Raw genomic sequence first — 21,043 nt, forward strand, 5'->3', positions numbered from 1 at the left:
AACTATCTCTCAGTTATGTGCGAGAATTGAGTGAGACGCAAGACACGGAAGGCCAGCATGCCAGGAAGTGTGGAGAAATCAAAAGTTGAGGTGGGTCTGAATGTAAAGGAGCCGGTGTGGTTGAGATACTAGTCCAAGCAAGCGAAAACGAGCGGAGTGTGGAATAACAATGGACAAGATATAATTTGCCATTGCTTTACCAGTAACCAGCCTCAGTCACCGATTTTACAGAAACTTGGTCACTGGATGTATCACTCGCTGTCTGGATATTTTTCTACGTCTACCTGGGACGGATCTGTGGACGTTGAAACGTGATCGGTGGGTGGACGGAGTCATGACATCGCCACATGACATTTGGTCGTCATAAATATTGAGTCACCACGCAGGCTTATCAAAGCATTCATCATCCACTCTATTGTTACTAACATTGTCGGTGGTATTCATCAAGGGAGTGCGTGCTCGAAGCTTCCTGCGACACTTCTGATTCCATCCCCTTGTCCTTCCTCTCAATATCCCTTACAAACCTGCTCCCGAAATCCACGAGACCCCAGAGCACAAAAGCTCCATGAACAACCCTACCAGCATTTCATTAATAACCTCTCTTATCGAACTCCCATCTCACAATTGGGAAAGCCATTACTCACCCCGCGACAACAGTGCAATACCAAGCCGCCACATGCAATTCCCTACCCTCCATCTTCGTCTCGGATTCTTTAGCAACTTGATTGATAGAGGAGGGTGCGAACTCTGTTAGAGACCAAGCGCCGATACCGATGACGATGAGGTCCATGATAGCCGTTCTGCCAATGCCAAGTCGTGGGATGGTGCGTGAGGAGTCAGCTAGACCAGCTATCTCGGACGTGTCGATGAGGATTGCAGTAATGAGCTGTGGTGTTGAATGCACATGTGAATTTGACTTCCAAAATAAAAAGTTGAATTAAGCTTGAGGAGTGTATAGAAGGATAGGGTAGTAGACACGAGAGAGGAAGTGTGTGAGACTTACAGCCGCAAAGGAACCTCCATATGTTGACCCATACTTCGTGCTGAGGACGATAAACACGATTATAGTGTAAAGACTCAGAGCGAATGATAGAGAACGACAAACTAGTCGCACGATAGCAGCTCGTTCTGGAAATCGTGGACGAGCCATGCTTGACTTTCAACGCTGAAGCAGGCGAAAAGTTCTGTCTGCCACTTCACCAGTACATAGATCTTTGAACATGGAATTATCTTCACTCTAATATATCCAGCGAGAAGTATGGTCAAAGACTCCCATGTCCAGCCCATCTCCATGTTATCCATTCCGTGTTTGCATGTACACTTCGATTGCTACGCCACAGCTAAAAATCTGGTGATCTCGGTTTCAATTCAGCCTTTTTAGCTGTCATGTTTTAGACAGCCTGTGCCATGGGATAGATTTAAGTTGACGTAAAATGTGCCTCTAGTTTTTGGAAATGATAGGCCACGCCGCGCAAAGGATCGTCAGGAGGAATTTGGGAAGATTCAGGGGAAAGGAGGAAAAGGGAAGGATTCTCGCTAAGTGGTACTCATTACTGATTGTAACGCTGACGCAATGACATGCTGACCAGCCTAATATTGAGTTAGGGGAGACAAAAGCACGTGTACAACTGTCAATCGTCTTGAATTCCTGGGTAGGTTGTTTCAATTGGTACGTTGTCTCGCCAGAATTCATCGTGTGGTGATCGAGTTTCGAGATGCCCACCGGTCCGCACGATTGTTCGCGTATCCGGCTCCTCCCCGGCACATCGCAAACCACGAAAACTTTCTCCCCCCACCACTCTATGTCTCTCCCTCCACCAATTCCTCTCACCTCTCCCACCGTTTCCTTCTCACCCATCAACATCCTCAAATCAGAAATCCCAAGCCCAAAAAAATATTATCCAATGATCACTACGAGGGTCGAACTCGCGACCTTGGCGTTATTAGCACCACGCTCTAACCAACTGAGCTAAGCGATCGTGTTTTGAGTGATTGGATGGCGGGGAAGTGCTTATTTGAATACTGAGATGCTTGAAATATTGTGCAGAATAAAATGCGGGAGGAGAACGAGTGGAGTGGCTCAGAGGCAGGGGATGGGGAGGAGGGGGGGGGGGGGGGGGGGGGGAGGTGGTGAGGGTGAGAGCCGGTATCGGGTGGAGTGCCTGGGTTTTGGAGAGAGGCGGCAGGTCGGGAAGCGAGATGAGGTGAGAGGGAGTTTGAGGTATCCCGGTATCGGAGGAATGGTGAAAGATTTGGGCTTGGATGTAAATTACATCAGACAGTAAATGTCAACAATACTTTTTTGATAAGGTCTCAGGCGAGATGTAAAGCAAATGGAAGTAAACATTCCTGTTCTGGTCAAAGTTATTTTTGGGGCTAGAGGGCTTGAATTAGGTAGGTTCCGTTCAGCTTTTCAGAACTTCCTTGGAACATCTTGAATTTCGTAACAAAACATACTTATCTACTCGATATCTCTTCGTACAAGCATGCACCCATACATTCGTCCAGCCAAAGGAACTCCAACCCAAACCCATGAAAATAACACAATAATATCCTACACTTTAATCGCTCTTTCCTTTTCCAACCCAGATAGACCCCTTACACGTACAACCTACAACTACAGCCCCACATAAACACTCCTAAACAAATCCAAATACTCCTTCTTAAACGCCATACTACCCTTCATCTCCGGACATCCCTTCTCGCGGAACGTCAGTACCGTATCGCGCATCTTGTTCGCTAAATCCAGGAGGTGCGGATCGTTGCCTAGGAGGTCATTGCTGTTTTTGTGCTCTGTGTCTTTGCTTTCTGACTCTTTGGTGCGGGGTGATGCCGCGGTGGAATCGGGGGTTGTGACCGAGGTTGGTGAAGGAGTTGGTTTTGAAGACGACTTCTGGCATTGTTTCGAGGAGAGTTTGGAAGATGACTTTGATGCTGCTTTAAATGATTTGGTGGATGGGCAGCGTGAAGATGGGCTTGGAGCGGTGAAAGACAGCAGCAGAGGGTTTGAGGAGCGGAAGAGCGCGAGGTGTGTTGAAAGGAGGAGTTTGAGCGTGTGGGTTAAAAAGTCGGATTGACCGCGTGCTGGATACATGTTAGATATATTTTCTATAGGAAGAGGAATGAACGTGTGTTCGGGCATACCTTTCTCATTAAACCTCATGACAATATTCGACAAATGACTAGCACCCAAACACAATATCCTCAAAATCTGCCAGAACACCAACGCCACAGGGTATATCTGCTCGCGGGTCAAGAAACCCGCTTTACGAAAGACGAGACGCTGCAGCATGGTGAAGAGGTCCTTGCATGCGAGTTGGAGACGCTGGTAAAGGATGGTGTCGACTGTGGCTTCAGTGGTGCGGAAATAGGCATGTGAGGGTGGATCTGAGGCGTTTGAGTTGGGGGATGGGGTAGGAGTACATTTTACGCCCGCGCGAAGGATGAAGGCGAGAGATGCGACGCGAAGCATTGCTGCTACGAGGGGAGACTTGAACTTGATCAGTAAAGTTCCCTTGAGATCTGAGAAGAGAAAAGAACATACCTCAGGTAAGCCCTTCTTCACATACGCGGTCCCAAGGATTACAGCAATGGTAGCACACTGAAACTTTGAATCTGCAGCATGCACGAATTGCGAGGAGTACTCCACAGCCCATTGCTCAACACGTGTGCCTAAAGTCTCATCATCTTCCAAGATAGTGACCTCTATGGGCGCATCGTTAGTACACGTGCCGAGTTTTTTCCTATCCTGCGTTCGCCTGATAGCGACCTGTTCCGCTGTAGTGAAACTATTGAGAAGTTTGCGACGAGCGCGGAGTCTGATAGGATGAGAAAGCCGGTCGACGCCATCGATCAACACGAAGTACTCTTCATGGCTGTCGAGAGCGTCTGGTGTGACGAAAATGTCAAAGGAGACAACACGTCGTGTGGACGAGTATTCGAAGTCTAGGATGGTCAGCTAGGTGATTGAAAGCCAAATAGAAATACAAACATTCATGCACTGGCTTCCCAATGAATGGACTCTCCCTCTGACACCTGATCTCATGTAGGCCTTTCCCAGTTTTCAGACAAGATCCACATGGCGTACCAGTCGAGCACTGTGTTCGTCAGCTCTACTCACAGACAGATAGGATTGATGAACAAACCGTCCTCTTCCGAAACCGACACTGATGGCAAGCCCCTGCTTTCCTCACATCCCTCGCCGCCTTCCTGACAGGCTCATCAAGCTTCTTCCTCTTCTTGACCGTCGCCAACGCACCAGGTGCGTTCTCAAAAACACTAACACATTCTTCAATATGACAGTCGGGCTGAACTGTCTCGGCTGAGGGGCGTGGTGAAGTGTATTTACGTTTGGCTGCCGGGGCGATAGAGGCTTTCCTTTGTTTGATGAATGTCTCAAGTGGCTGTTCACTAGTTGACCAATCTAGAGATAACCCAACGGGAGAAGAAGTTGGCTTCTCAGGCTTTGAGATGGGTGGTGTAGTTGTAGCAATGTGATGTTGCTGGGGTTGGACTGGGGTAAAAGGTATCCAAGTAACATCAGTGGTACCCAGGCTCAGGTCGGTGTTGCAAGTGAAAGAACGTATTCCAGTATCAGTATACCCTGTCAGTACATTGTTTGAGTGAAAGGTACTATTCATAGGCCTATGCTTTGATAGCGGATAGGCACTCTGGTGGGCTGGTATGGTGACAGGAATCTGCGGTGTCTGAGAAGGGAAGTCCGGTCCGTACCCTCCAGCGACGTGATTGACTGTCCCCATGCAAGGCTGATACCCAGCTGCACCACATCCGTTCTCCAAGGCTATCTGACTCTCAAATTCGTCGTATGAGTAACCGACTGAGATAGCTGAGTCGTTAGAGCTCATGGGATATGCTAGAGTTTGACAATGTTGTGCAAAGTCGCCCTGTGACGATAAGGACGTCGCATGCTGCCACTGGTCCTGGACATCTCGAATGTCATTCCACGACAGGTCCAGCAGAGGCTCTGGAATCCAGCTCTGAGCCATAAACTCGTCGAGGCTGTTGTCGCTGCTCACGGAAAAGGTATGGCAGTATTCAATCGGTGAGTGGTGTTTTGAAGTTGTGTTCTGGGCATAATGGGCATATTCATTGTCGCCGCGTCCCAGCCTCCTCTGGCTCTCACTCTGGATCATGGTCTCCATTGCTGACACTTGCATCCTGTCTGGGGTTGCAAGGAGCGATAGTGGACATTGATCGATCTTGCTGGACTCTTCCACTCCGAAACCAAGGAAACCGAAATGGATACTCGGACGCGGAAAGTCTCAATGCTTTTTGAGGATCTCGTCGAGCTGGGGAGAAGCTACCTCCCAAGTGATGGGCCATCTCATCTCAGGCACGTTAATTTGGGGGCGGTCGGTCCGTTTCCAGGTCCGTGTTTTTGCGGGGTGGTCAGGGTTGAGGTCTTGAGATGCGGTGCGGTGTCCCAAAAGGGATGAGAAGCGAGGGTAGATACCCAATGAAGGTGCTCGAGTCAGTCAGCATATGCAGGGGAGAGCTTCTGGGTCATGCACAGCAACCACCGAGGTTCGTTGAAGTGGATAGAACCTCAACCCCAGATGATAATTGAGTTTTGACATTGACGGAAAAATAGTACAGAAGTTAGGATGAACTCATGTTGTGGAAGTACCGTACCTAGGTAGGTCTAAGCGAGAGAGACCAGCTGGCGGACACATGTCTACAATAACTCAAGATGGTTCAGATACGCGCTCGCTATCATCTCCACCGAACAGCAAGCCAAGGAAGTAATCACTAACTTAGGGTCAATCCACATTGCTTGTCCTGCTCTTTGAACCACTTTCAAGGAGACTGGCCTGCAACGTTAGTTTACCCTTGTAATACCTAAGCTTCAACATGCCAGGAAGACCCTGAAGAGTATCACATGCCATTGAGAACATCAGATATTGCACATTTACCCCTTCCCCAGGACTTTCATGAGAGTGTCAATCGGGGGAAATCAGAACGCTGTTTGTCGTTAGAAGAAGATGGAACCCATTGATTCGCTATAAAAACATAATTTCACACTGTGTCTACTCGAGAGCCACGCAAGCCCCAAGAAGACCCTTGACCATGAATCAGCTAATTCCTTTCTTGTTTCTTTCTTTCAGAATGCATCCGAATCGCATCAAATTTCGCTCCCCATTTCATCAAGGGAAAACATAATCGGCGCCGACAAAGCCCACGGCAAAAGTAAATGTATGAATGACAAGTTGAAGGAAACCCGTTCGCACGCAATATGCTTGGTTGCTCAATCCCGAACCTATACCCGAATTTATGGAAAACCCCAATCCCGTATGTTTGTTTGCTGCAGTGCCTTAACCCGAAAACGCCTCATTCAAAGCTTGCTTGCTACATGGTCGGATGGAAGATGACAAAGGAGATTATATGTTGCCTCGCTCGGCTGTGTTTGCGATTATGCTGTTTAAACAAGAGGATGAGAGGATCGCTCGAAGGCATCTCTATCTTTCTGCTTTTGGGGGTTGCCATCCATTTAGGTACGCCATTAACCCCATCCCAATAAGCACAACGCCTACCATTGAAGCGTATGGTGTTGTTTGGTACAGCAATGGATTCCCAGGAGGCCTTGCAAGAGTACTGACTGCCGATATTGGTTCCTTCTCGCTCGATACGACGCTCCCATTCGGCAGGCCATCCAGGAGTGAGTCACCAGACTTGGTCACCTCAGCGCTACCATTAGGAAGATTCTTCGTGAGACTATCCCCGGAAAGTGATCGATTGTGCTCCACTGACTTGACTCTTGAAAGCTCGTCTGCTCGTATCTTTTCCACCATCTCTGCCAATGTTTTCCTGTCGGTATCTCTCTCCGACTCGGCCGTCTCGGCCCGTGTCTTAAATGATTCCATTTGATCTCGTAGTTCCTGCATATCAAGAAGCATTGTCTCTAAGCGCTTTTCGAGTAATAGTGTTGACTCGCTGATCGCAGTTGGGTCGACAGTACGGTCTCCCGGTAGGTCTGCGGGTGATTCTTCCTTCACCTCAACAGTTTCTGCAGGGGGCTCAAATGCTTCCTCAATGACCGAGCCTTCATCACTGGCCTTGATGTCCCCATTCGCCCTTGCTTCTGATTGTTGTTCTAATTTCTTCGCAATTTCCTCGGCCTGTTCTCGTGCTTGCCGTTCCTTCTGGAGCATTTCTTCAAGATCGCGTAATCTGGCTCCTTGGGTGTCTATCTCCTTTTTGGCTGAGGCAAGAGCCTCGACTAATGTGATGATCTGGCTGGCTGGTTCCTGGCGAACCGGGGAAACACTAGGTACAGACCTGGGCCGTTCGGTATTGGTTCGTTTGAGTGGTGGTACCGGCGGATCGAAAATGTGTGAGCGAGCAACGTCAGGCTTCTCAGGTAGAGGCTGTTGTGGTGGTGGAGCAGGAGGGTCTGAGAATCGAGGCTTGACGTCGCCTCGAAATGATACAGAGCCTCCATTGACCTGTGGAGCTTTGGAGGCTTCGGACATGGGTGCCTTTTCTTTCCCGTTTTCCCTGATATCCTCCTTTGATAATAACGATCCGAAGAAATTGTCCGTTCGTCCAAGTTCATTGGTCTGTAGTCGAGCTGCCCGCATTTCGTGCTTTGAGAAGCGTTAGTGGATTACGTTGACGAAGTTGGGTAGTGCTTACAGTGAGCCTCTTCACAATTTGCTCTGTGGTAACCGGCGTTAACCAGAAATTCATGGGCCGCTGTTGGCTCATGGCACTCATTTGACTTCCGGCAACACTGGCGGGAGGGCCCATACGACCATTGCTTGCCACCGAACCAATACTGCCCGTCCTTCCTCTCATCTGCAGGGAACCTTGAGATGGTAACATCAAAGCTCCGTTGGCTGGATCCAAATCGCCAAAGTTCATATCCAGAACGTTGTTCGTCGCACCAAGAAATCCAGCATGTTCAACTTTCGCTGCAACTTTATGATGGACAACGGTTTTTTGGTCCTCGCTCACAATGTCGATTCCAAGTTCCAGATGGTCCTGTGTTTGCAGCTCGTGTGGCTCAGAGTCTCGATTCTCTGCAGACAATCGTGCGTTGTTCACAAAGGTACCGTTCGAAGATTTTACATCTCGAATCCAGATCTTGCCTTGCCGATCGGCCCATAACTCCGCATGCTGCCTCGACAAAACCTTCGAATCAAAGAATCCATTCGTAGGTGTAGGGACAGTTTTAGCGTTCGTTTGCCGACCTATACGTAGGCTATCGGGATAAAATGGAACAGATATAGTCTTCCTCTCGAATGTGCCGTTCATGGATAGAAGATACAACACTGGATTGCCTTCCCCAACTGGTGAAGCCGGCGGTCGAGAGCCATTCATTTGTTGCGTAGGCGGTTGAAGGGCATGCTGTGACGGTACTACAGCGGATGGCTGGTGGATCGAGGTCAAGGAGGACGTCGCAGTCGACCCATTTGGCACTAAAATTGATTGTGGTTTGGCGGTCGACAACCCAGATACTTCTGATTTGCCTGCTGGCCATGGTCCTGTCCTCTGGGTCTTTTTCCGCGCCGCAGCAGTTCCTCCCCATGTGCTGAGATCGCCAGACGGTATCATGGGCACGCCATTGGTTTGTGGTGGTGCTTGAGCAATTGTAGACGTCGAGGAGGTTGAGGAAGTCGAGGAGTTTGAAGAGATGGACGATGAGGAGTTGGCGCGTTGAGCGCTTTTTCGTGGCATGAACATTCGGGCGACTTCGTCGGCGTTCATGGCATTGAGTCCTCCTTGACTGACATTAGCACTCCATGCTGACCGACTATTTTGTTGGAAGCTCGGTGGATTCGCAACCGCCGTCATCTGCAAGGTATTCGAGGCGTTGGGTAGGGTGGTGGATGAGGTATGAAGGACGGTTTGGGGGCGATGTGGTTGGAATGTCCTCGACTCAGAACCTCCCCCAGGCACCTCAGCACGACAGCTCTGCGGCGCTTCGGTCCAAAGCGGCCCTTCCTAGTCTGCAAGTAGCTCGAGGGTATATTTTGCTTCTTCTGATGCGGCAGGGGTATATTCCAGGGTGTAGCACTGTTGTGAAAGACATAGTTAGCTCCTGTCTCCAAGTTTTCCGACGCCTTGACCCCCAGGGCGGCAATAGGAGTACACGCTCTGCACGCCCCGATCTATTTCGCAGGAGGTGTCCTGCTGGTGGTGAGAATGAATGGAACTCACGTCTGCGTCGCGTCTGGTAGCGAGGTCAATTGTTGGTGGTGTAAGGGATGGCAGTAGGAGGTTGACGGTGCCAAATGGGAAACTTTGGAGATCCTTTCCCTCTCGTCTGGGCCGTCGTCTCACTCGCGAGGTTCAAAGCACCTATCAGGAGCGAGATCTGGATAAGAGAGCACGCGCGCATATACATCCACGTCAAGTCGTTGCACCAAGACAGTACACGGAGCCAGACTATGGTACGTAGTCTTTGAAAGGGCCAAGGCGTTAATCGATTCAAGATCAGAGGCTCCTGTTAACAGCGAATACCACTGGAAAGGAGCAGCGAGTCAATTATATTGTCACGTGCTCAAGTGCGGAGAGAATGTGGCCTGTGCTTCGAGGACGACCAAAAAGAGCTTGGGCGGGAAGAAGCCGAGAGTGCTGCATCCATTAGAATTGAACGCCAGCTTGATATTTCCCTTCAGCCTCTTAGGAATCGCTCAACCTCGCCCTAACCACCTCATCCTCGTCAATATGCCAGTACCAGTTGGAGCAAATATGGGAGGGCCATCGGCCTTTGACAAGTGTGAGTCGATATTGTGGTCAATTGGGCAAGAGAACTTCAGCAAGATCTTCAACTGATGATGGCAAATAGGGAAGATGGGAGCTATGATGGGTAGTAGTAAGTCAGAGTACTTCCATGTTTGCTCGCAGATGCTAATACCGTATCCGCAGCTGTCGGAGTCATCATTGGGTTCATATTTGGTATGTCGTTCTAGCGGGAAGAAGCACTGGTCTCTAACTTTCGAAGGTTCCGTGAACATCATGAGATACGGCGCAGGACCCAACGGAGTTGGACGAACTCTTGGACAGTACATGATGGGATCTGGAGCAACCTTTGGGTAATGTCACATCACTCCACGAGCTTTGCATCTGTTGACAGGTGTAGATTCTTCATGTCTATTGGCAGTATGATCCGAACGGATACCATTTCCCAAGAAGCGGCCGAAGCTTTTGCTCGATCGAAACGGAGGCCGCTCATCATGCCCCGACAGGCGTATCGACCAGCCCGCGAATAAAAGCAATATATGGTGTGTAGGAATGAAACGGAGGTCTGGGCTGGGAATAATGGCGTTCGTGTTATGCCGACAGTGGCAAAAGGCTTGTTACAAGTCAGTCTGGGGTTTGAACGTGGCTCCTGGCTCTGTTCAACATTCTGACCAGGCTTTGGTGCAGGTTTATCCTCTTGTATCAACACAATATCAATCAAATACCCTTTTTGCGCGAATCCGAATACGCGACGGCCACGAGTGACTGGACTTATGTCTGTTGTCTCGGGATTGTGCATGTGTCCTTACACTCGCTGGCGAATCGTCTCAATGCTGGTCAGCCCTCATCGAAGTCCCTTTCTTCTCCCAAGCGAATCGCCCTTCGGCAAGTGTTGTGCGGCGACCAGGACATGGGTAAAGGCAGAGTCCAGCAAGGCAATTCCAAGGAGTTCATAATATCGTCTGAAGGGCATGCTGTTGCAATTTCCTGGCCTATAGTATACTCCGCAAAGGTTTAATGGGTGCTTCGCATCCAGTGCTATTTGAGCAAAGGTCCCGCCCAGTTCTACAAGCTCTAGGTCCGTTCAAGCACAAAAATCAAAGTGCACACTCAATACAGAACGATAAGAACTACATGATGATTGAACCTAACATTCATCAAATACAGCTCTGGCTCCTGACTACAGAGTCAATCACCTTTATCCACTGAGCAAAATCAGAGCTTGAACAGACCAAACCAGGTGACCCAAGTCTGAATATCGCAAGCGAAGTCACGATTCACGACGTTTCTCACCAAGCCGAATCCATGGTAGTTGATGACTCGAGATGACTATCGACAAATCAGACGAGTGCTGAAACTCACTACATTTCAGCCGCATTGTCCGTCTCCACTCTCATGCATTCATGCGAGACGTGCAACAAAAATGCAGTCGCTCCTTTATTCGAGACAGCCGATATGTGACAGCTGCTCAAGCGAGATAGGGGTCTAACCTTCACTTCTTTGTTGACGTTGGGCTTTGCACTCTGATGAGAATATGAATGTGCAGGATGGAACATTGTTCTTCGATAGAATTGACACTATCAGCACCTGAAAATGAGTCAGTCATCAGCTTGGACCTCGCAAAGTTTTCCTGTCTCACCGATTTCTCTTAATTGAGTACCCGTGCCAGAGCTACGTACGTGGATCCACCGTTGATGCTGAAGATCAACATAAAGTGACCCTTCACGTCAAAGCAGGCACTATTATGCATACCAAAATAGCAACAATCATTCGCTGACAGCAGAACCTTCAAGAGTATTCCCAGGCGGGAAACGTCTTTCGCATTGTTGCACTCGAGAAATCGACAGCAAGACAGTGCTTCTTGTCCGGTCTTGAAATAAGCCCGTCCGAATATTGGTGATTGGGCATTTTCAAATACGAGTTTTGGCGACCGTGTCCGAGGTCGTCACCCGATAAAGTTCTGTCAACAAATCGGTAAATAAATATAGCAAGTTTTCACGGCATTTCTCGGGCCTGACTGCAGCTTTCTTTACAACAGAGACGAAAGCCACCTTATCTTACTCTCGAGCTGACTCGACACGCCTGCAGTCATCAACTTTGACTAAAGTGCTCACAATCTATTACTTCGCAGTTTTACAGAGTCTCTAAATTCAGTCCTTAGCATACCTACCACGACAAAAGAGCTCGGAGCTCGGATGGCTCTAAGTCTTGTCGGCTTCGTAGCATCTGAGCTCATTCGACCTTACAACCCCACAAACTCCACAGTACCATACTCATTGAACTTCCTTCTCTGGAGCGTGTGTCTACATATCCACAACAGAAGGAACCGTACCGCTTCTTATTCCTGACTGATCGCACAAGCACTGGAGGCGCACCATTCATCTGAAGTCTGTTCAGGAACGGCATACTTTCTATTCCGAGTCCACTACTCTCCGTTTTGGAACTGGTGCACTGACCAAAAGTCATGAAGAAAGCTTGGGATACGAAGATCACGTATGCCGCTTTTCCCAAAGCAGATTACTTAAGTCTTTAGCCTCGTCCGGGTGGCTCTTCAACCACTCATCGACCCGTAGGTGCGGGAGATCTGTGCATGGATGCCACAACTGGGGTCTGTCCAGCATTATCTCAGCGACATCAGGCCAAAAATGCTCTCTATTGGCCCTGTACCGATGAATGCGGCACTGGCTTCATCTTGCATGATATTATATGAACCTGCATCGGCTATTGGCAAGATGCATACTGAACCTCTTGCCTTTCGGTACTCTTGTCATTCTGCTTCTCATTCGAGAGACAATTAACAGGAGTACGATTTCATCGCTGCCGATCCGGAGTGTCTCACGGCCTTCCCCAGGCGGACCGGACGACGTTACCTGACGAGTCTATATTAGTAGGTAGGGCTCCGCTTCGCGTGCTTATCTTGACCTAGAAAGAAAACCGATCCTCAAAATGGAAAAAGCTTGGAGCTCACCCCTCTAGAACTCTTCTAGTGCCCGTACGCTCGGAACATCAACAGACCTCACAAAATTACGAGAAGATGTTATCAAAATAACAGTCAGCACACCCATTTTGTAAGCCAAGTTTTCTTCACAGCAAACCTTATCTCAATCTCGGCCAATGTCTTCCGATAATTTCACGTCACTGTAAGCTGATTCTCAATGTGTTCAATTGTCGACTCAGAGCATCTTTTCCTTCCAGTATGCGGTACGTACATCTTTACTGAATCCATACTGCCAGCTTTCATCCCGTCCCAGCACTGAGTCGAAGATCCTTCGACCGCCAAACTGGCCGCAGACAGCAACACTAACGGTACATCCGGCCCCACCTCTTGAACTCTGACGTTCGTCTTTTTCGTCTGACACCGGACGACGTGTACATTCTCTCGTCAATCATGCCTCGCGATCTGCATCTAGTAAAGACAAAGCGTCGAATCCCCTGCATATCAGTCCGGATCTAAGAAAAGCTCCAGCTATATTCGGAAGAGTTCAATGCAAGTGAGCCGACATCAACAGCCGTTTTCCCCCACCAGCTACCGCCAGTCAAGCTATCGTCTCGGAATATGGCCTGTGGACAATGCCAGTCAAGACCTGACAGGACAAGGCTCCAGCCTGGTCGTATTTTTGTGTCTTGCACGTAAACTTAGCACTCGGATCAACGGCGTGGCGATTGATCTGCGCTGAAATATAGGACGCTTGATGGTGCGGGAATCCGGGATATAAATATTCAGCTTTCTACTCATTCATTCTCAATCATGCTCATCGGCCTTGGGTGCTTTGCAGAAAGAGTCTCATTCTTTTCAAAGTTGTGTTTTCGCTTCGGTAATATATAATGTCTTTGATTGGCAATATAATAAACGGAGTGTTAGGGATTGTGGGTGCCTTGACACAGCAACAGACCAATGGGTGAGTTTGTTTCGCCTCAGCTTACTGTCTCCCGTCTTCTTCGTACACCTGAAGTTTCATTCTAGCCTTATACGCACCGGCAACACTGACTGACCTTCATACAGCGTATCAAGATGGGGAACACTTGAGGCCCCAACATTTCCACTCTTCCTCACAAACAACCCTCTCCCTGCCGGTTTTCCTTGGGGCTTCCTCACTGCTGCTGGCAGTGATCCATATACCCAAGCACCAAATACCGGTGTCATCCGAAGTTATGATTTTACTGTCACGCGGGCACAAATCGCCCCAGACGGATATCAACAGGATGTCATACTGGTCAACGGCCAGTTCCCTGGCCCTCAGATTGAGGCGAATTGGGGGGATGTGATTCAAGTGACAATTCACAACAAAATAACTGGTCCGGAAGAGGGAACTGCTTTCCACTGGCATGGAATGCTGCAAAAGGAAACGCCTTGGTATGATGGTGTTCCTGGCGTGCAGCAATGTCCAATTGCACCTGGAGATAGCTTCACGTATCAATTCAGAGCTAGTTTGTATGGAACCAGCTGGTATCATTCACATTACTCTGCGCAGTACTCTGGTAAATCTGCCTTTCATACAAAGATTGAATAAAGCTAACAATAACCAGGTGGGCTTTTGGGCCCCATGATCATTTACGGTCCCTCAAATGGCCCAAAGTACGATATTGACTTGGGCCCAGTTTTCATCACCGACTGGTTCCATTCTGATTACGACGAGATCGTAGCTGACACCCTGCGACCTGGTGGAAATCCCAGGCCTGCTGCGGATAACAATTTGATCAACGGCAAGATGAATTTCGACTGTTCGACCAAAGCACCTGGTGACAACACGCCATGTATCAATAATGCAGGACTGTCGAGATTCAAGTTCACGACTGGCAAGACTCACAGACTTCGGTTGATTAATGCTGGAGCAGATGCTTTGCAGAGATTCAGTATTGATGGACATAACATGACAGTGATTGAGAATGATTATGTTGCAATTGTAAGTTACTCGTGCCATTCTAGAACCTGTATTAGATTCTGACCACATTGAAGAAACCATACACCACCAAAGTCGTGACTCTCGGCGTCGGCCAGCGAACAGACGTTCTGGTCACCGCGAACGCCGGTTCCTCCAATTCAGCCTACTGGATGCGCTCAAACATCTCCACCCTCTGTTCCGCAGCAAACCAGCCCAATGCTCTCGCAGCAATCTACTACGACCGCGCAGACACCACCAAACCACCCACGAGCACAGCATGGAACGTTCCCGACCCCGGAACTTGCGCCAACGACGACCTCTCCATGACCGTTCCAACCTATCCCATCCCCGTCACAACACCCACCACAACCCAAACCTACGATATCAATTTCTTCGTGAACAAAACAGGCAGTTTCCTATGGACATTGGACAATGTCTCCTACCGTGCGAACTACAACCAACCCGTGCTACTCCAAGCCGACAAGAAAAACTACACGTTCCCAGCCGAATGGAACGTCAAGAATTTCGGCAGTAACAGCACCATCCGCATCATCATCAACAACCACTCTCCCGCCTCGCACCCCATGCATCTCCACGGCCACAATATGCAGATCCTTTCCGAAGGACCCGGCGACTACGACGGCACATCGATCATCAACCCGTCGAACCCGCAGCGACGAGATGTACAAATGGTGCGCGCGAATGGCCATTTTGTGTTTCAGTATGATGCGGATAATCCTGGGGTGTGGCCTTTCCATTGCCATATTGCGTGGCATGTTAGTGGTGGGTTGTACGCGAATTTTATGGAGAGGCCGGATGATATCTCGCAGAAGAGTCAGATTCCTTATGTGATGCAGCAGACGTGTGTGGATTGGCAGGCGTATACTAGTAGGGATGTTGTTGATCAGGTGGATAGTGGGGTGTGAGGTGTGAATTGGGGGAGGGGCTAAGAGTGGATGAGGAGAAGGAGTTCTTTGTAGATATTTGGATACACGGCGTAGATGGATAATTTTGATATACACAAGCTATTGCCTCTAATATCCTGACTTGAATATGCGACATCTGCCCCCTTCTTCGAAAGTCGAATGGCAAGGCAACGAGTGGCTTGAGGTCAAGAACAAAACAGCTCCGTGTCAATACACGTCCCATGTTCTCCACTCTAATGAAGTGAAAATCTATTGTAACGCCATGGAGAACGCCAAGTGTCACTAAACACTGAAAAATACACTACTTAGACCGATGCTCTTGACCGGGAAGCGAATCTTTGACCACCTCGTCCACGGTTGCCTCCAACTGCGATCGTGGTGGAGGATTTCATATGAGCTGAATTGACATTTGGGAGGTTCGACGTACTCACTCAACTTCAAACATTCAGCCGTAACGCGGATCAAAGTGCTGGAAAAGGTACAGAACGCCTGTTTGGGTACAATCCACTTCTTGAATCCAATACCATGCGGACTTTAGTCACAAGTAAAGAGAGACGACACGAGGGATTCTAAACACGTGAGCAGTGCATCAACCAAAATCTGCAATCCAAACAATAATTGTGAGACTTGTGCTCTCTCACCCAACCTTTTTACTACTCTGAGCCTTCGCAACAGACAACAACCCACCCAATGACTCAGCCCTATACCCCTTCTCATCCAGCCCCTTCAAAACCAACCCCACCTGCTCAACCGAATACTCCCTCCTATCATGCATAATAACCACACTCCCCGGCCTCACCATACTCAAAACATGCCACGCATTCAACCTCGGCCTCGCAATCTGCGGATCATGTGGATACACACTCCCCAACGCAAGTCTATACCCCATCCCCTCAACCCTCTCCCTCATCCCGCGATTAAACCAGCCGCTCCCCGGCCGAAAATATTTCTCCCCATTCGCATTCTTCGGCAACAGTTCTTGCACCTCAGTAATCTGGCGTTCTAGTTCCGACAAAGGGAGCTGGAACGACGGATCATCCGTCATGGCGTGGTTCCCGAGCTCGTGACCTTCGGCGTGGATACGTTCCACGATACCGGGGTAGCGAGAGACTTGAGACCCGATGATGAAGAATGTTGCTTTGGCGTTGTGGGTTTTGAGGAGGTCGAGGATGGCGCCTGTTTGAGAGGAGGGCGCGTCGTCGAGGGTGAGTGCGATTACCCGCTGGGATGGTGGTAAGGGCACGTGGAAGATTACGCTTGGGTTGTGCCATTGGAGGAATTTGATGAGGAGGTTTGGAGGCCGGTAGATGATATAGGCGAATATGAAGAGGGTGAGGATGATGGGGATGGCGATCAAGAAAAGAAGACGCATGGCGCGGTAGAGGGGGTGTCGCTGCAAGCGACGCTTGGTGAGGGGTGAAAGGAGAGGTTGGTCGTCGATCTGGCTTTCTTCATCGTCGATTTTGATGTGTTTGTGTCTCTTTTGTTTACTGAATAGAGGTTTGGCTGGGATGGAGGATGGGAAGGAGTGCTGGATGGTGTTGTAGAGGGTTGACCAGACGTCTGTTACCCCTAATCGGAGAGTGCGGCGGAGAAGTCCGCTCAAACGCATGGCGCGACGGCGAATATTGAGGCTCTCGGAATCATTGCTCGAGAACCTTTGGAGATGGCGAGTGACGATTTCGGAGTATTTGTGATTTCATGGGGTGGGAGATAGGGAGGTTGATGAGTTGTAGTTGGTCTGGATGTTTCGTTAAACTCTAAGGGGGGCTTCGACCTTCTCGTGTCATGATTGGCTGGTTCCGATAAAGGTTGAAATGCGTTCTGGAGAAATCTGTGTAAAAAGTGGCAATTACACAGCATTAAAATGGTAGTCAGATCTACTTTAGCAATGATTACAAATGCCTTGATATTGGCCTCTAATTGGACTGCTAGCTTCACAAGGTACCGGTTTGAAAAATGCATCCAATGTCACGTGCTTCGTATCGGTCAATCAACTTGGACTCCATGTAAGGTGAACGCTGATCTATCAAGCGCACAAGGACAATGGATGGAAGACAATAACATGGTCTCTTTAGCGATGACTTTGCGATTCTACTCGTAAAGATATCTTGTTGAAAAGCTGTTTCATGCCAGTTGGCACACCATCTATTCTCAAAAACAGATTCCTTTCCATCGAACGTCTAAACCAGACACCCCAAATGTATCTCTGCAGTGCTATCAAAGTAGCTTCTTTGCCCATCAATCGTCTCTTCTGCTATCTACCGGAGAGATCATACCCACATCTTCTGGAAGTTTTACCTGCTCCAAGCATTGCGCCGAGATCTTCTCTTGCACCCCGGAACTATGGCGAGGATGCTCTGCGGCAGAAAAATGCTCAAATATGATTGTAGTCATACTCATACAAGTTGAAGTTGCAGGCTATATCGATGAAGAATGAAAATTCTCATCGACTGTAGCACAAGATACGCCCTTCTCGATGCCATTCACAACCCTCATATGTGGGACTTGGGTGGATCGGAATTGGGCTTATTTTGAGGCAGCGTCAGATCCAAAATCGCCTTCGTATCGACCTTGGGCTCCTGAGCTGGTTTCTCATTCTCGACTTTCTCGGTTGTGATTGGCTCGTTCTTGGGGGTTGCAGGCGTCGGTGGAGGTTCCTTCAGTCCAGCACTCTTACCCAAACCCTTGTTGACCCATGCCTCATGATCTTTCGTCAACTTCAACGTAGCATCCACATCCGCAGTCAGCTTCGCAACCTCAGCCTCCAATAGTTCATCCTTGGACATGGCCTTCTTCTTGTTCTCTACCTCTGCAGCTGCCCTTTCCTTGTGCTTTCCGGTAGTTTCGTACCACAGCGCTTCCAGTTCCTCTCTCCATCCTAGAGCATCAGCCAGCCTCCTAACGCCCTCGTCACAATCTCCCAGAACCATAACATCATCCGTCCGACTTCCAAGGTCGCCAACTTGCTCCTTGTTGATCAGGATCCGAGGAACACCTTCTCTCGCCAAAGTGGGCAGATGTGCGAAAGGCTGAACCGAGAGACTTGTTCCAAGCACTATAACCAGGTCTGCATTTTGTGGAGCATCTCGATTGTCAAAGAATGATTTTGGCAGCTGCTCTCCGAAGAATACAATATCCGGCTTCACAAGCCCATTGCACTCCGGCACCATACAATGCGGGACATCACCACTTTCCACCGCCTTCTTCATCAAATCCTCCGGATACTCCGTCTTACAATCAATACACCTCTGCGTCGCAAAACTCCCATGAGCCTCCACTATTTTCTCACCTGGTACGCCAGCCTTGCGTTCCAAGCAATCAATATTCTGCGTGAACAACATATGCAGCATGAATTTCTCATCCAGCAGTGCAATGAACGAGTGCGCAATCGTTGGGTAAAATTTGCCGGGGTACAGCTCCTTCGCCAGGACATAGAATGGCTCAGGCTTCTCTCTGAAGAATGATATATCGAAGACGGCTTCTGGGTGAGGGAGGTCTAGACGTGCGAGGTTGGAGTACAGTCCTGTGTCAGGTGATCTGAAATCGGGGATACCGGCTGAGGTTGAGATACCGGCGCCGGTCATGACGACGATGCGTTTTGGTTGGCCATCTTTGATGTATTCTGCTACTCCATCGAGGGAGCGAGAGGACAGGGTTCGTGGGGGAGTGTTGGGATCAATCTGAGAGTTTTCTTGGCCCATTTTTCGATTGTTTTTGCGCTGTGCAGTGTTGGAGGCTTTCCCCTTGGAATGACGTTCTCTGTGGCGGCGACCTATGTTGGCGGTGGTGGGGTACTTGTAGAAACTATAATTTATTTTCTTTATCTGGCTTTATTTGTTGCAGTGTTTCGGTTTGAAGTCGAGATTTGACAGAGCGCTGCGACTGCAGCCTTGGGTTGAAAGAAACCTCGGGTAGAAGCGTCATGATGTGGCGCAGAAGAATTTCAGCCACAGTGTTTGACATCACGTGAGTTCTATGTTCATTTTCAGGTGGAGAATTAGACCTATGAAGCGCACTTTATAGTCTTGAAAGTGTCATGAAACGAGTTTTGAAGTAAGTGGAACTATTGTGATCTTTTTGGACTAACTTTGGGACAAGAATGCAGCCCAAAACACGAAACTGTGGCTCGTACTTGCAAGCTGGTTCTGCTACCTCCCTTTGAAGAGGGGAAACCCAACAAGCTAATGCTGAAAGATGTTCCAATGTCCAAATTATGTTCAAGGATAATTCACATGATTGGGAGAAATGTTCGCTTGTATATCGTGTCGGATGCAGAACTGTCTCTTGCCATCCCGCATCTGCTATTTGCGCTCATTTTCTCCTTGAAGTGGACGCATCTCCTGCAGGGTCAAACTCTTTTTTCTTGCTGCTTTCGATGATACATATAGAAAAGAACTCACTCACTCTTTGAGTATTAAAACAGTGACTTCCCGAAATTACTCTGCTTTCTGTGTGAAGACTGAAGCCAGGAGACCCTCCCATCAGATTCCAGTGCCCGTATTCCTCCCATTGAGCACCTTGTAGCACGGGGCTAGGAGTAACGCGCCCTCAAAGACTACTGTAGAGCACTTCCAGTGGTATCTCTAGCTACCTTAAGGTGACTTCATGCCCCAGCATCAGTCAGATACCTCTTCCTTCATCCCCAACACCCGATCCTCATCATCAAGGCCCTCCCAGCATCAAACCGAGCCAGTAGCACCCATGTTTCCCAAGATTCGATATCCTCTGACCCATCCGCAGTGCCTCTCTTCGATCCGGGCAAAATCTTCCATGTCCCTCTCTCCCATCAACATTCTCTATAAGAACCCGACCTCCCCAAACTTCCCATCAACTCTCTCTCTCCTTCTTCACTCTCAAGAACTTTCGTGTTCTTCCCCTCTCGCTTAACTCCCAATCACCTTCCCGTCGCAAAATTCCGCATCCACGATGTCTTTCCCGACCCAAAAGTATGGTGTTGTCAACTTCAACGAGGAGGAGATTAGCGAGGAGCAGCCCCGCGATCCAGGTAAGCGAGAATATTTTTTGGTGTTCCTGCACGCTTGCGCTTCGCGTAAATTTTGATGCCCGCTTTTGCGACTTGGGAGAATTAATGTTGTGCAGGCTATGGCAATTGATTCGCATCGCACATCGAAAGTGGTGGATTGTGTTGGTGGTGGGAAACTTTATGTAAGTTGGAGGTTGATGAACGAGAGCTCTCAGTGGCTGGATCTACGACATTTCAATACCCATGCTCATACAAGGCCATGCGGGATCCCGGCGCTAACTCCGCACAGACCACCTCGCCCCGTCATCTTTCCCAAGCAGTAGACCTTCCTGCTCTGCCAACATCAAATCGAAATTTGGTACCGACAACGCTTCAGTTCTATTATTGAGCCACCCTTCAATAAATATCGCACGGAGTCCAGTGTTCTCGCATCAACAACACTCCCCAGGAACCTTAAAGCCTGCACGCACTTCGGAAGTTTCCTTCTCAGTCCTGAAGCTTCAATCTACCATGCCTCATCAACATATCTCTTCAAGTCCTGT

General features: G+C 49.0%; 7 protein-coding genes and 1 non-coding gene across 8 annotated transcripts; 2 read left to right on the top strand and 6 right to left on the bottom strand.

The window, feature by feature from the left end:
* Window positions 1-640: 640 nt before the first annotated feature.
* On the bottom strand, window positions 641-1,150 carry ONS95_001521 (uncharacterized protein; the record flags this gene model as incomplete). The annotated part of the gene is made up of 2 exons (XM_058494722.1): window positions 641-886; window positions 1,004-1,150. The coding sequence occupies 2 exons, from the start codon at window positions 1,148-1,150 to the stop codon at window positions 641-643; spliced, it is 393 nt and encodes a 130-aa protein (XP_058355029.1).
* A 755-nt stretch (window positions 1,151-1,905) lies between these two features.
* On the bottom strand, window positions 1,906-1,979 carry ONS95_001522. The gene has a single exon. It is a non-coding gene; the product is annotated as a tRNA-Ile (tRNA).
* Window positions 1,980-2,617: 638 nt separating this feature from the next.
* Window positions 2,618-5,177, bottom strand: ONS95_001523 (uncharacterized protein; the record flags this gene model as incomplete). The annotated part of the gene is made up of 5 exons (XM_058494723.1): window positions 2,618-3,084; window positions 3,145-3,490; window positions 3,545-3,945; window positions 3,992-4,097; window positions 4,146-5,177. The coding sequence occupies 5 exons, from the start codon at window positions 5,175-5,177 to the stop codon at window positions 2,618-2,620; spliced, it is 2,352 nt and encodes a 783-aa protein (XP_058355030.1).
* An 810-nt stretch (window positions 5,178-5,987) lies between these two features.
* ONS95_001524 (uncharacterized protein) lies at window positions 5,988-10,390 on the bottom strand. Its single transcript, XM_058494724.1, has 3 exons — window positions 9,181-10,390; window positions 7,654-9,036; window positions 5,988-7,604 (listed from the first exon to the last, which is right to left on the bottom strand). The coding sequence occupies exons 2-3, from the start codon at window positions 8,812-8,814 to the stop codon at window positions 6,477-6,479; spliced, it is 2,289 nt and encodes a 762-aa protein (XP_058355031.1). The 5' UTR covers window positions 8,815-9,036; window positions 9,181-10,390; the 3' UTR covers window positions 5,988-6,476.
* Window positions 9,691-10,235, top strand: MGR2 (subunit of TIM23 translocase complex; the record flags this gene model as incomplete). The annotated part of the gene is made up of 5 exons (XM_058494725.1): window positions 9,691-9,742; window positions 9,812-9,838; window positions 9,892-9,921; window positions 9,968-10,058; window positions 10,106-10,235. The coding sequence occupies 5 exons, from the start codon at window positions 9,691-9,693 to the stop codon at window positions 10,233-10,235; spliced, it is 330 nt and encodes a 109-aa protein (XP_058355032.1).
* Window positions 10,391-13,530: 3,140 nt separating the features above from the next.
* ONS95_001526 (uncharacterized protein) lies at window positions 13,531-15,514 on the top strand (the record flags this gene model as incomplete). Its single annotated transcript, XM_058494726.1, has 4 exons — window positions 13,531-13,604; window positions 13,709-14,184; window positions 14,233-14,609; window positions 14,663-15,514. 4 exons carry the CDS (start codon window positions 13,531-13,533, stop codon window positions 15,512-15,514), a joined length of 1,779 nt encoding a protein of 592 aa, XP_058355033.1.
* A 637-nt stretch (window positions 15,515-16,151) lies between these two features.
* On the bottom strand, window positions 16,152-17,126 carry ONS95_001527 (uncharacterized protein; the record flags this gene model as incomplete). The annotated part of the gene is made up of 1 exon (XM_058494727.1): window positions 16,152-17,126. One exon carries the CDS (start codon window positions 17,124-17,126, stop codon window positions 16,152-16,154), a length of 975 nt encoding a protein of 324 aa, XP_058355034.1.
* Window positions 17,127-18,009: 883 nt separating this feature from the next.
* HST2 (Sir2 histone deacetylase Hst2) lies at window positions 18,010-19,218 on the bottom strand (the record flags this gene model as incomplete). Its single annotated transcript, XM_058494728.1, has 1 exon — window positions 18,010-19,218. One exon carries the CDS (start codon window positions 19,216-19,218, stop codon window positions 18,010-18,012), a length of 1,209 nt encoding a protein of 402 aa, XP_058355035.1.
* Window positions 19,219-21,043: the final 1,825 nt, after the last annotated feature.

Source organism: Cadophora gregata (assembly GCF_030347475.1).
Source record: "Cadophora gregata isolate MNR1 chromosome Unknown scaffold_10, whole genome shotgun sequence".
NCBI classification, from domain to species: domain Eukaryota; kingdom Fungi; phylum Ascomycota; class Leotiomycetes; order Helotiales; family Ploettnerulaceae; genus Cadophora; species Cadophora gregata.

Coding starts and splice junctions, on each gene's coding strand:
- ONS95_001524 (XM_058494724.1), bottom strand. CDS start 8,814: ATGACGGCGGTTGCGAATCCACCGAGCTTCCAACAAAATAGTCGGTCA. Junction 7,605..7,653: donor AAATTGTGAAGAGGCTCACT/GTAAGCACTACC, acceptor CGCTTCTCAAAG/CACGAAATGCGGGCAGCTCG.